Source organism: Oncorhynchus tshawytscha, linkage group LG17 (assembly GCF_018296145.1).
Source record: "Oncorhynchus tshawytscha isolate Ot180627B linkage group LG17, Otsh_v2.0, whole genome shotgun sequence".
In the NCBI taxonomy this organism is placed as follows: Eukaryota; Metazoa; Chordata; class Actinopteri; order Salmoniformes; family Salmonidae; genus Oncorhynchus; species Oncorhynchus tshawytscha.
The window spans coordinates 18,556,253-18,570,109 of NC_056445.1; the positions used below are offsets into that span (position 1 = coordinate 18,556,253).

At 43.1% G+C, this 13,857-nt stretch overlaps 1 protein-coding gene across 1 annotated transcript in view; it reads left to right on the top strand.

Moving 5' to 3' along the window:
* LOC112216989 overlaps positions 1-13,857 on the top strand; it is a 98,546-nt gene that overhangs the window by 45,271 nt on the left and 39,418 nt on the right. Inside the window, 10 exon segments of the mRNA XM_042300340.1 lie at positions 10,610-10,856; positions 11,097-11,263; positions 11,394-11,577; positions 11,676-11,873; positions 12,078-12,192; positions 12,373-12,558; positions 12,812-12,949; positions 13,120-13,168; positions 13,171-13,214; positions 13,369-13,533. Coding sequence (XP_042156274.1) covers positions 10,610-10,856; positions 11,097-11,263; positions 11,394-11,577; positions 11,676-11,873; positions 12,078-12,192; positions 12,373-12,558; positions 12,812-12,949; positions 13,120-13,168; positions 13,171-13,214; positions 13,369-13,533 — 1,493 coding nt within the window.

Here is a 13,857-nt window from a genome sequence, read left to right on the forward strand (position 1 = left end):
TGGGCATCACTGTCTTTTGGTCAAAAAGTCTGATTCCACTTTCAGACCTTGCACTGATTATAGAGAGTTAGCAATGTTACTAAAGCAGACCTTTACCCTCTTCCTAGGATGGAGGACTGTATTGATCAAGTTGGGGGAGGCAAAGTATGTTAGCAATTTTGATCTTTTAAAGGGATATTGGCAAGTACCCCTTACCAAAAGAGCTTGTGAGATTACTGCCTTTATAACTCCATCTGGTTTGTTCTCTTATACAGTGATGCCTTTCGGCTTGCGGAATACTCCAGCCACCACCTTCCAGAGGCTAATGAATCGGGTGGTCTCAGGTCTGGAAAAAGATGTGCCGTGTATTTGGGCGAAGTGGTCGTCTACCTCAGACTTCTGGGAGGAGCATGTTTGGAGAGTGCAAGCCCTGTTTGAAAGACTGGTGTGGGCCAGGTTGACTATTAATTTGGCAAAATGTGAGTTTGCCAAAGCTACAGTCACATACCTAGGCAAGGTTGTTGGTCAGGCTGTGAAGCAGTTCCCACAGCCCCGTCCACAAAGAGAACTGATGCGCTTCCTGGGAATGGCGGGGTACTACCGCGCTTTTTGTAAACTTTTCAGTAGTAGTGTCCCCCTGACCAATCTGTTGAAGGCCAAGGCTGAATTTCTGGTCCACCCAGTGTCAAGATGCAGTTAAGGCTCTTTTGTGTTTGGCACCTGTATTGGCAGCCCAAATTTTGGGAAACCTTTCAAATTGCAGGTAGACGCCAGTCAATCGGCACTGGGGCTGTGCTTTTCCAGGAGAATGATAACAATGTTGAGTGTCCAGTCGGTTTCTTCTCCTGGAAATTTGATACGTATCAGAAAACTATTCTGTGATTGAAAAGGAGGCTTTAGGTCTCATTTGGGCTTTACAGCACTTCGAGGTCTGTTGGTTCTGGTTGACCCCTTTAACTGTGTTCACTGACCACAACCCACTAGTTTTTTCTGCTCTGTCCCGTGCTCCTTTAGCCTAGTTTGTATCTTCTCTCTGCTGACCCCTACAGGCTGTCTGTGCCTCTTTTCCTCTCTTAATTGCTCCCCAGGTACCAGGGCTGCAGAGTTTGAGGGGCGGACAGTTGGAAATACTACTAGGAGCCGGGACTGGTATCCTTTTTTTTTGGGGGGGAGAGATTTGAATTGTTTTGAATATGTTGGAGTGAAGTTGCGTTGAGGGTGGGACCCTCATTTTAAGGAGGGGGGGGTGGGGTGGGGTGCCACGGCTCCTCCTCTGCAGTGCAGGGGCGGTTTTCCTGCAGGCAGAGGGTCGTTAGTGATTGGAGTCACCTGGGCTCTAAATATTTAAACTGTCACTAATCTTCTCTCTCTCGGCTCCACCAGTATGAACCTGTTTTGCATAGTTTTTCACTCAGTCATTCACACACACAGATTCACGCATCCATGCACTTTACACACTTACATTGATACTTCCACACCTCATTAATTTTTTTCTTAGTGAAAAGTTAATAGTTTTGTTTACAATAAAGAACATTATTTAATTGCCCTATACCAGTTGTTCGCCTCCCCTCATTTTTGCCACAGGCTATGAGCCGGCCTGTGCATGTGACAAATGAACTTTGATTTTATTTGGTATAGTGTGTGTATCAGATGTGGTAATGCGAAGAACATGACCTGCACGGAAGTCATATTAGGATATAACATTAGGCCAACAAGACAGTGCCTAAATTCTAAAATTCTCTAGCATAGGTCCCAAACTGGGATACACAATGCCATCGTGGGGTACGCCAAATAAAAATGTGATTCACATTTTAAGACAGACTCTCTCCAATACAACCCAACATTTAAGAGTTATGTGCATTCTTTCAAGCACACTTGTCATTAACCTGTGGTGAATTATTCACAGCTTTCAATTAACAACTAAGGTTTTATATGTAAGCTGGTTAAATAAAGAGCAAAATTATTGAATGTTATAGGATCAGGGCACAAATAATAATATAAGAGCTCTGTCACTTCCCACGCACAGGGTTGTGACAAACTCACTCATTCTTATGTTAAATGTATTGTGTAGTGTGTGTATGGCAGTCTTACAATGATGGCAAAAACTACATTTGAAAGTGCGCTGACCCTGGGGCCAGAGGCAGTATGCAGCTGGAGGTTGAATGTTTGAAGGGGCACGGAACTAAGTTTGGGAACCACTGCTCTAGTAGAATGCCCGGCTTTTGCTTTGTCACACTCACAACCATAAGCTATTTTCTGTAATTAGCTTAAATAACTTAAAAAATGATCTATTTGTGAGTTTCCTGTAATAATGAATGACAACTGTATACAGACATGTTGATAGACGTAGTATGAACCAGCCTTTAGTCTTACACTCTGGTTGTTTAGTACACGACTGTATTCACTGTTTAGTGCTTGCCCTCACATGTGAATCCTTAAAGAGATGGGTGGGGCTGACGCTTAAGAGGGTGTGAAAGATGTTGGATGGGTGTAGACGAGCTCCAGTAGGTATAACAAAACATTCCACGACCATTTTCTCAACTGGGGTTACAAGTTTATCAACATTCAAAGCAGAATTACGTTTCCATTGTTTCTCAACTTGTGTGTATGATATACCATTTTCTAGCTCTAAGTCTACTTTCATCCAATGTAAAAAAAGTTTCCAATTTTGCTACACAAGACCGAATCGAGCTGGTCGGTCACATATTTAATTTAGAGTTTGTTGTAATACACGTGATTTCCAGTGTTCTGTTTGTAACACTTGGGTTGATGGTCACTAGACTAGAGGCTGTATGTTATGGATTAAACTCGTAACTGCTGATATGGTTGACGGCAGACTGAAGGTAGAAGGACAGAAGATACACTGATTATTATTGTAGGAAACACTGATTCTGTAGCAGCTGACAAAGTCACTGCCTTTTCACTTCCTACAAGCCTCATCCTGATACAAGGGTGTTTCCAGCGAAGGCCAGTTAGACATGTTCTCTGCTTCTGTGCTGGAGGTCGCTCTCTGTTTAGTGAAACAAATAGATTTTTGATTGACTATCTGCGACTTCTCTTTTCTTCACTTGGAACTTTCTATTACATTACCCCTCCCTCCTTTCAGGCGAGCCTGGATCTCAGTGAGAGAGGAAGGAAATCCTGTCTGTATTCCCAGGCTGAGCGCTCACACGCAGAGGGACGATGAGGCTAGGCTGGGTTCGAGGGCTGGCTTTGCTGGCCATTGGTGCTGGAATACTCTACATCACATCCATTAAGCGGGAGGTTCATTCTCATGGGGAAAGACTGCAGAGGGCCCATCAGGATGACTCGGTCAGGGGCCAGGACATGCTCAAGAGGCTGGAGAAGATGGAGGCTCACATTGAGAAGCTGGGTGGGTATCAATTTCCTTCATCTAAAAGTGCTGTGAAAAAGTATTGGCCCCGTTTCAGATTTTCACTATTTTTGCATATTTTTGATCCTGAATGTTATCAGATTTTCAACCAAAACCTAATATTAGATAAAGGAAACCTGAGTTTACAAATAATACAAAAATGGACACTTGTTTTATTTACTTAAGTTATGCAACACCAAATTCCTCAGTGTGAAAAAGTAATTGCACCCTTACACACAATAACTGGGCTCCCGAGTGGCACAGCATCTCAGTGCAAGAGGAGTCACTGGTTTGAATCCAAGCTGTATCACATCCGGCCATGGTTGGGATTCCCATAGGGGTGCGCACAATTGGCCCAGCGCCGTCCGGGTTTGGCCGTCATTGTAAATAAGAATTTGTTCTTAACAGACTTGCCTAGTTAAATAAATGAGCATGCACATGAGAAGTGACTTCAGTTCATGTAATGAGAGTTAACAATGGTCGTGGAGTGGCGTGGTCATCACCTCTTAATCAGGGAACAGGAGGGGACTTTTTATTTTATTTATTTTTTTAAATCTTTCTTTAACCAGGCAAGTTAAGAACACATTCTTATTTTCAATGACGGCCAAACCCGGACGGCGCTGGGCCAATTGTGGGTTAACTGTGGGTTAACTGCCTGGGGAACAGTGGGTTAACTGCCTGTTCAGGGGCAGAACTACAGATTTGTACCTTGTCAGCTCGGGGGTTTGAACTCGCAACCTTCCGGTTACTAGTCCAACGCTCTAACCACTAGACTACGCTGCCGCACTTAGCTGTAAATATAAATAGCAGATACATTCCATTACAGCTGTGCCATCGTAGGTTTGGACAATTAATTTCTCTATTAAATTTAATCTCAAAATTCATAAAGTCAAACACAGACTGCGCATTTCGCCCACTTGACACATCAATGTAGCTCAAGAAACATTCTGGAATGAAGCCCTGATCATTCACATACCTGATAACTGACAACTGCAAGCAGACTGGTGGCACCATAGGTCCCAGAGCGGTGGGGTCATTTTTACCTTCGGGGGCCTGGAGTTTTTCCTTATATGCTAACTAGGAAAACTCTGGACCCTATAAAGTATGACAGTGATTAATCAGTTGTAAAAACGTTTTATTTGGGCTATGATGGGACACTTTTTTTTTACTCTGTCAAATTGCAGCTACCTTATATTTGTTCATAAATTATATTTAGACTGGATTAGGAGAGGGATTTACTCTACCCATAGACAACAACTGATAGACAGAACAGAACTCACATAGAACTCTGACAGCTGATGCTTAATAAGAATGTTGTGGAGTGGTTGAAAAACTAGTTTTAAAGTCGGAAGTTTACATACACTTAGGTTGGAGTCATTAAAACTCTTTTCAACCACTACTAATATCTTGTTAACAAACTATAGTTTGGCAAGTGGGTTAGGATATCTACATTGTGCATGACAAAAGTCATTTTTCCAACAATTGTTTACAGACAGATTATTTCACTTATAATTCACTGCATCACAATTCCAGTGGGTCAGAAGTTTACATACAGTAAGTTGACTGTGCCTTTATACAGCTTGAAAAAGTTATGGAAGCTTCTGACAGGCTAATTGGCATAATTTAATTAAATTGGAGGTGTACCTATGGATGTATTTCAAGGCCTACCTTCAAACTTTGCCTGACATCATGGGAAAATCAAAAGAAATCAGCCAAGACCTCAGAAAAAATTGTAGACCTCCACAAGTCTGGTTCATCCTTGGGAGCAATATCCAAACGCCTGAAGGTACCACGTTCATCTCTACAAACAATAGTATGCAAGTGTAAACACCATGACACCATGCAGCCATAATACTGCTCAGAAAGGAGATGCGTTCTGTCTCCTAGAGATGAACGTACTTTGGAGCGAAAACTGCAAATCAATCCCAGAACAACAGCAAAGGACCTTGTGAAAATGCTGGAGGAAACAGGTACAAAAGTATCTATATCCACAGTAAAATGAGTCCAATATTGATATAACCTCAAAGGCCGCTCAATAAGGAAGAAGCCACTGCTCCAAAACTGCCATAAAAAAGCCAGACTACGGTTTGCAACTGCACATGGGGACAAAGTTCGTACTTTTTGAGAAATGTCCTCTGGTCTGATGAAACAAAAATAGAACTGCTTGGCCATAAGGACCATTGTTATGTTTGGAGGAAAAAGGGGGAGGCTTGCAAACCGAATTACACCATCCCAACCGTGAAGCATGGGGGTGGCAGCATCATGTTGTGGGGGTGCTTTGCTGCAGGAGGGACTGGTGCACTTCGCAAAATAGATGGCATCATGAGGGGGGACAATTATGTGGATGTAATGAAGCAACATCTCAAGACATCAGTCAGGAAGTTAAAGCTTGGTCGCAAATGGGTCTTCCAAATGGACAATGACCCCAAGCATACTTCCAACGTTGTGGCAAAATGGCTTACGGACAACAAAGTCAAGGTATTGGAGTGGCCATTCCAAAGCCCTGACCTCAATCCCATAGAAAATGTGTGGGCAGAACTGAAAAAACATGTGCGAGCAAGGAGGCCTAAAAAACTTACTCGGTTACACCAGCTCTGTCAGGAGGAATGGGCCAAAATGCACCCAACTTATTGGGGGGAAGCTTGTAGAAGGCTACCTGAAACATTTGACCCAAGTTAAACAATTTAAAGGCAATGCAACCAAATAATAATTGACTTCTGACCCACTGGGAATGTGATGAAAGAAATAAAAGATGAAAAAAATCATTCTCTCTACTATTATTCAACATTCTTAAAATAAAGTGGTGATCCTAAATGACGTAAGACATGGAATTTTTACTAGGATTAAATGTCAGGAATTGTGAAACTGAGTTTAAATGTATTTGGCTAAGGTGTATGCAAACGTCTGACTTTAATTGTGTACAGAATGGTGTCGTCTGCGTAGAGGTTTATCAGAGAATCACCAGCAGCAAGAGCGACATCATTGATATATACAGAGAAAAGAGTCGGCCCGAGAATTGAACCCTGTGGCACCCCCATAGAGACTGCCAAAGGTACAGACTACAGGCCCTCCAATTTGACACCCAGAACTCTATCTGAGAAATAGTTGGTGAACCAGGCGAGGCAGTCACTTGAGAAACCCAGGCTATTGAGTCAGCCGATTAGAATGCAGTGATGGACAGAATCGAAAGCCTTTGCCAGGTCGATGAAGACGGCTGCACAGTACTGTCTTTTATCGATGGTGGTCATGATATCGTTTAGGACCTTGAGCGTTGCTGAGGTGCACCCATGACCAGCTCGGAAACCAGATTGCATAGTGGAGAAGGTATGGTTGGAATCGAAATGGTCGGTGATCTGTTTGTTAACTTGGCTTTCTTAGACTTTAGAATGGCAGGGGAGGATGGATATAGGTGTGTAACAGTTTGGGTCTAGAGTGTCTCCCCCTTTGAAGAGGGGGATGGCCGCGCCAGCTTTACAATCTTTAGGGATCTCAGATGATACGAAAGAGAGGTTGAACAGGCTAGTAATAGGGGTTGCAACAATTTCGGCGGATCATTTTTGAAAAAGAGGGTCCAGATTGTCTAACCCAGCTGATATGTAGGGATCCAGATTTTGCAGCTCTTTCAGAACATCAGCTATCTGGATTTGGGTGAAGGAGAAGAGGGGCTTGGGCACGTTTCTGCGGGGGGTGCAGAGCTATTGGCTGGGGTAGGGGTAGCCAGGTGGAAAGCATGGCCAGCCGTAGAAAAATGCTTAATGAAATTCTCAATTATCGTAGATTTATCACTGGTGACAGTGTTTCCTAGCCTCAGTGCAGTGGGCAGCTGGGAGGAGGTGATCTTATTCTCCATGAACTTTACAGTGTCCCAAACCTTTTGGGAATTAGTGCTACTGTTTAAAAAGCTAGCCTTTGCTTTCCTAACTGACTGTGTATATTGGATCCTGACTTCCCTAAAAAGCTGCATATTGCTGGGGTTTATGCTGGTCAAGGGCAGTAAAGTCTAAAGTGAACCAAGGGCTATGTCTGCTCTTTTTCTACATTTTTGGGATGGGGCATGCTTATTTCAGATGGTAAGCAAAACACTTTTTAAAGAACAACCAGGCGTCCGACGGGATGAGTTCAATATCCTTCCAAGATACCCAGGCCAGGTCGATTAGAATGGCCTGCTAGCTGCTAGCTGAAGTGTTTTAGGGAGCGTTTGACAGTGATGAGGGGTGGTCCACAACGGATGCAGGCAATAAGACAGCAGAGGTGTATTTAGAGGGCAAGTTTGTCAGGATGGTATCTATAAGGGTGCCCATGTTTACGGATTTAGGGCTGTACCTTGTAGGTTCCTTGAAATCTGTGTGAGATTGAGGGCATCTAGCTTAGATTGTAGGATGGCTGGAGTGTTAAGCATATCCCAGTTTAGGTCACCTAACAGTACGAACTCTGAAGATAGATGGGGGGGGCAATCAATTCACATATGGTGTCCAGGGCACAGCTGGGGGCTGAGGATGGTCTATAACAAGTGGCAACAGTGCGACACTTATTTCTGCAAAGGTGGATTTTTTGGTGGCCTTCCTAAACCAGGATTCAGACATGGCTAGGACATCATGGTTGGCTGAGTGTGCTAAAGCAGTGAATAAAACAAACTTAGGGAGGAGGCTTCTGATGTTAAACCAAGGCTTTTATGGTTACAGAAGTCAACAAATGAGAGCACTTGGGAAATAGGTCTAGTATTGGGGGCTACAGAGCTTGGGTTAAGCTCTACATCACCAGAGGAACAGAGGAGGAGTAGGATAAGGGTATGTCTAAATGCTATAAGAACTGGTCATCTAGTGTGTTGGGAACAGAGAATAAAAGGAGCAGATTTCTGGGCATGGTAGAATAGATTCAGGGCATAATGTACAGACAAGGTGTGAGAACAGTGAAGGAAACCTAGGCATTGAGTGACAATGAGAGGTTGCATCTCTGGAGGTACCAGTTAAGCCCGGTGAGGTCTCCGCATGTGATCATAGGGTCCAATGAGCAGCAATAGGTATATCAGTGAGCCGTTCGGTAGTCGCTACTACACTAGGCGAGAGGGAGACACAGCGTTCAGAAGGCTAGCGGGCCGGGGCTAGCAGATGGGTCTTCGGCGACATCGCAACGGAAAATCCTGTTGAAGCCACATCGGATGATTACGTCGGCAGACCAGTCGTGATGGATCGGCAGGGCTCGGTGTCGACAATAAAGGGTCCAGACCAATTAGCAAGAGAGGTATTGTAGCCCAAGAGATAGCTGGTATACATTCGTCGGCTAGCCGGGAGATGGGCCTAGCTCAAGGCTAGCTCAAGGCTATCTGGTTTTTGCTTCAGGACAGAAGCGTTAGCCAGCAATAGCCACTCGGTTGCAGCTGCGATGGTCCAGTGTAATGGTCCAGAGCTTGCGGCAGGAATCCAGTGACGTGGTAGAGAAAAGCAGTCTGATATGCTTCGATATGCTCTGGGTTGATATCGCGCTGTGCAGACTGGCAGGTATTGACCGAGCTAAAGCTGGCTGGTGTCCGAGCTAAAGTTGAAGACCGCTACCAGTGGCTAACAATAACTACTAGCTTGTGGCTAGTTAGGTGGCTAGCTGCTGATGGAGGTTCCAGTTAAAAAGTATAAAAATAGCAGATCAGTACCACATTGGGGGAGGCGGGTTGCAGGAAAGTATATTTAGTTCTTAGATGGAAAGTGAGATTAAAATATATACAAAAAAAACGAGAAAGACTATATACACGGACAAGACAAACACATGTTCGACTGCTACGCCATCTTGGATTTAACAAGTTGTCTGAACATGTCTAAACATTTTTACATGTCTAAACAAAAGACTCCACTTCGCCATATTATTGCATGACCCATCAAGATATCCAGGTGATTACGGCCATCTATTGTATTTCATGAACATGTGTACTGTACATGTCTAGACAATAGTGACCCATCCACTTAGCTAGATGTTACTGGGGGTGGCTATAGCATGTCCTTCATATGACCTATCAATTTAGTGTGTAAGCTTACTCTAAAAATTACCAAAATGTATAACATATTTTTATCTGGACAGTTTTTTTTGTGTTACCAGAGACTGTTGTAACAATTGACCTCCTCTTCTGAGGAGGAGTAGGAAGGACCGGACCAATATGCAGCGTGGTACGTGTCCATGTTAATATTTATTTAAACTGAACACAAAATAACAAGAGAATGACCGAAAACTAAACAGTTCTGTCTGGTGCAGAGACAGGAAACAACTACCCACAACCCATAGTGGGGGAACAGGCTGCCTAAGTATGGTTCTCAATCAGAGACAACGATAGCCAGCTGCCTCTGATTGGGAACCATACCAGGCCAAACACATAGAAATAGAAAACATAGAACACAAAACATAGAATGCCCACCCCAACTCACGCCCTAAACAAGGAACTAAGGTCAGGACGTGACAACGGTAATGTAAAGAACAACATGACATGCACCAAAGTTAGATTAGGATATAGGCCAAGGACTAGAAGAAGTGCATTTTTACCAAGTTTTTCACTATTGTAGGCTACTACTTTTAGTATTGAAATCTTTGGTTGTTTACTAAACTACTTACTCCGTTTAGCATGTCTTCACATTAGAATCCTTAAAGAGACGGGTGAGGCTAAGGCTTAAGAAGGTGTGAACATTGCTGAATAGGTGTTGGCAAAGAAGAGTTGTCTAGTAGATGTCCAAGGGCCTTTTTCTACCAAGTTTATCAACTTTCAATGCAGAATTACTGTCGCATTGTTCCTCAACTGCAGTGTATGAAATACCATTTTCTAGCTCTGAGTCTCTACTTTTTCTCATGTAAAAAACACACTAACATTTTTACAACATAAAACTGAATTGAGGCTGTGGGTCACATTTGTTCTCAATTAAATAAACAAATAAAGGATTAGATAAAATCTATAAAATATGGCCAATAATAATTTTTAGAATGTTCTTTAATCCTGCACACTGTTGTTTGATGTACAAAATGTGTTAAATTTAGATCTACCAACTTCTGTGTGCCAAAATTTGCCACATTGTTTACTTTTACAAATGTACAACAGTTACTTCAAGTTAATCCTCCAAGTTTTTAAAAATCAAATGAAAACAGTAGTTATGTAAATGAGGTCATAATCTGTGTGTATCAAAAGGAGTGACTTTAATTGATTCTGGCAGCCTTAAACTATCTGAAATACACAGAAACAACCAATTAATGTCAGTTTGATGAGCAGCTGTCTTGTGTCCACAGTGAAGTCAGTCAACAACGGGATCAGTCTGAAAGAGGGGCAGGCTGTGAAGGCTACCGAGGTTAAGAAGGAGAGGAAGGTGGTGAAGAAGTTGTACCCCAACTCAGCTCTGTTTACAACCTGGGGTGATGAGCTCTCAGAGGAGGAGCAGAAAGAGGCAGAGGGGCTGTTTCAGATGTATGGATACAACGCCTTCCTGAGTGACAGACTACCCCTGAACAGGGAAATCCCTGATACTCGCGATCCTAAGTAAATCCTTTTCCTCATCTCTATGCCACCTCTACACAGAAAATGATGGATAACTCAAGACTTCTCAATTCTAACCAGTCTGTTCCATAGTGCTCATCCGAGGTCAATTCCATCTCCAGTCCTTTTAATGCAATTTGACGAACGACACTGAAATGGATTAACTTTAAGAGTGAAACAGCAGCTTTGGTGAAGTGACTGAATGATATGAGGTGGACCAAATGTTTTTGTTGTGTCTGTCAGGTGTGCTAATCACCAGTACCCCCATGACCTGCCCACCATCAGCGTGGTGTTGATCTACTTGGACGAGGCCCTGTCAATCATCAAGAGAGCTGTCCGCAGCATCATAGACAAGACCCCCCAACGCCTGCTTAAAGACATCATACTGGTGGATGACCACAGCTCCAATGGTTCGCCTAATTTGTCTATTTTCTCTGCTCTTTGTCTATGCTCTCTACAAACATTTGAAAGTATATTTGAACTCGTGTGGCTTTCAACTTTTGTTGTGTACCAATGATTTGCAAGTGTCTGCTTTCGCAGAGGACCTAAAGGAGAAGTTGGATGCCTACATCAGCTTCATCGATGAAGAGCGTCCGGGCCTGTTGAAGAGAGTGAGACACCTGGAGCAGCTCGGTCTCACACAGGCCCGCCTCTCAGGGTGGAGGGAAGCTGAAGGAGACGTGGTGGCCATCTTGGATGCCCACATAGAAGTTCACGTGGAATGGTAGTCTGAATGGTTTATACTGTATTATAAAGACACTCAGTGATATTTTTTGGAGTCTCCTTTAACACAATGTTTTCACTCTGTGTTTCTGTGAACAGGGCGGAGCCTCTGTTAGCTCGGATAAAGGAGGACCGCACGTTGGTGTTGACACCGGTGTTTGACAAAGTCCATTTCGATGACTTGACAGTCACGCGTTATTGGCCGAGTACAAACGCCTTTGACTGGGCCCTGTGGTGTATGTATGAGTCCTTCAGACCTGAGTGGTATGCCTTAAAAGATGAGACACAGCCAGGAAAGTGAGTTGTTTGTGATTTCATCAACGAAGGAATGTCCTGTTTCACAAGTCTGTTTGAATAGGCGAAAAGGAAACCACAGCTTTGGGAGAAAAATCTTACCTAATATTTACACCTGTATTGTTATTTTGCGTTATCTATTCATTAAAAGGAATGTCACATCTCCCATTTTAGAAATGACCATGATTTGTTGTGTATGTTTGTCAGGAGCCCCTCCATTATGGGCATACTAGTGGTTGATCGCCTGTTCTTTGGGGAAATTGGTGCTCTGGATGGTGGTATGAAGATCTATGGAGGTGAAAATGTTGAACTGGGCATCCGGGTAAGCCCCTCTGCTACAGTTTATAAATTAATGTTGGAAATCAAAGCAGACTTGTGTTTGCAGAATTGCTTTCTGTTCTTGAGTCGTTCAGTTTGAACAAACAAATCTACGTCCAACATCCAGACACTTCAGTCCATATCTATAGACTCATCCTTGTCTCTTGGTGTTTGGTGTGTCTAGGTGTGGCTGTGTGGTGGAAGTGTCGAGGTCATACCTTGTTCTAAAATAGCCCACATCGAAAGGGCCCATAAACCCTATCTCCCAGACCTGAGCATTACAATGAAGAGGAATGCTCTGAGAGTGGCTGAGGTCTGGATGGATGAATACAAACATAATGTCAACATCGCCTGGAACCTCCCACTGAAGGTACTGTACACAACAAACCATTCAAAAAAATAGGTTTTTTTCAGCTGCTCCTATGGAATAACAATCATCGCTGTTATGCATGCTTTGTGCTTGAAAATAAGTAGACTAGACAGTCAATATTATGAAAATATTCTATTACTCAATGCCATAATAAAGATCATAGGATCTATGTAAAATGGTGGTAAGCCATCATCAAGGATTGCTCACACAGCCTGTGATTCTGAATTAGGAATCTTCCTCTTTCTCACCACAGGATCATGGCATAGACATTGGGGATGTTTCAGAGAGGAAGAAGTTGAGAAAGAGTCTGAACTGCAAACCCTTCCAGTGGTATCTGGACAATGTGTATCCAATGTTAGACCCCCTGGGTGACTTGCTTGGTTATGGAGCTGTGAGTGATGCTAAAATGTTACTGTTGTTTTGGAATTATTTCCTCACCAAGTGTGTTTGGTGCATATAATTATTTTTTTCAATTGGATGCAGGGTCATAATTCCAACTCATTATCAGGATAGGAATTTGCACTTTTATAATTGTTTAATCTGTGTCCATAAAATCAACAGCTGGTCAATGACCTGAAGATGGATCTCTGTATAGATCAAGGCCCAGTTCCGGGAACACACCTATTTTATATGGATGTCATTATTTTGGTCCACAGGTTTGTAGAATTATTGCTTAGTATTTTAGAATGTAGCCAATTGTATAATATGGTCCATCCCATAGCAGAGCCGGGATTCAACCCATACCACAATGCAAAGTACTGTCAATACCACAGATACAGAAAAGCCTAAATATCTATCCTCTCTGTCCAGAACTGTTATTATCGAGCCAGCGGGGAGATCTACATTGGAGGCATCAAGTCTCACAAGTACAACAGTAATCGCTGTCTGATGGACATTGGCACTCAAACCCCAGGACTGTATGATTGCAAGGAGGCCAAGCAGAAGGGATTCCACATGCTCTGGGAATTTCAACAGGTAAGCACTCCAACATGAAATAGGGAAATTGATGCATATAAACTGTTGGAAACATGGGAGATGTCTTTGACTTTAGTGTGATGTTGTACAGTAGAATGTTTGCTGTGTTTTACAGGGAAAAGCCATCCAGAACAGACAGACAAAGAGATGTCTGGAGATTGCCCCAGGGGAGGACACTTTCTACCAGCTCATTATTCAGGAGTGCAGTGGGCAGCACTGGAAAATACGGAATGTGATAAAAGACTTCTGATACACTGAGATAGTTAGGCCTACTGTACCAGAGACAATACAGCAGGACTATAGGAGTTGTGCCGCGATCATAAA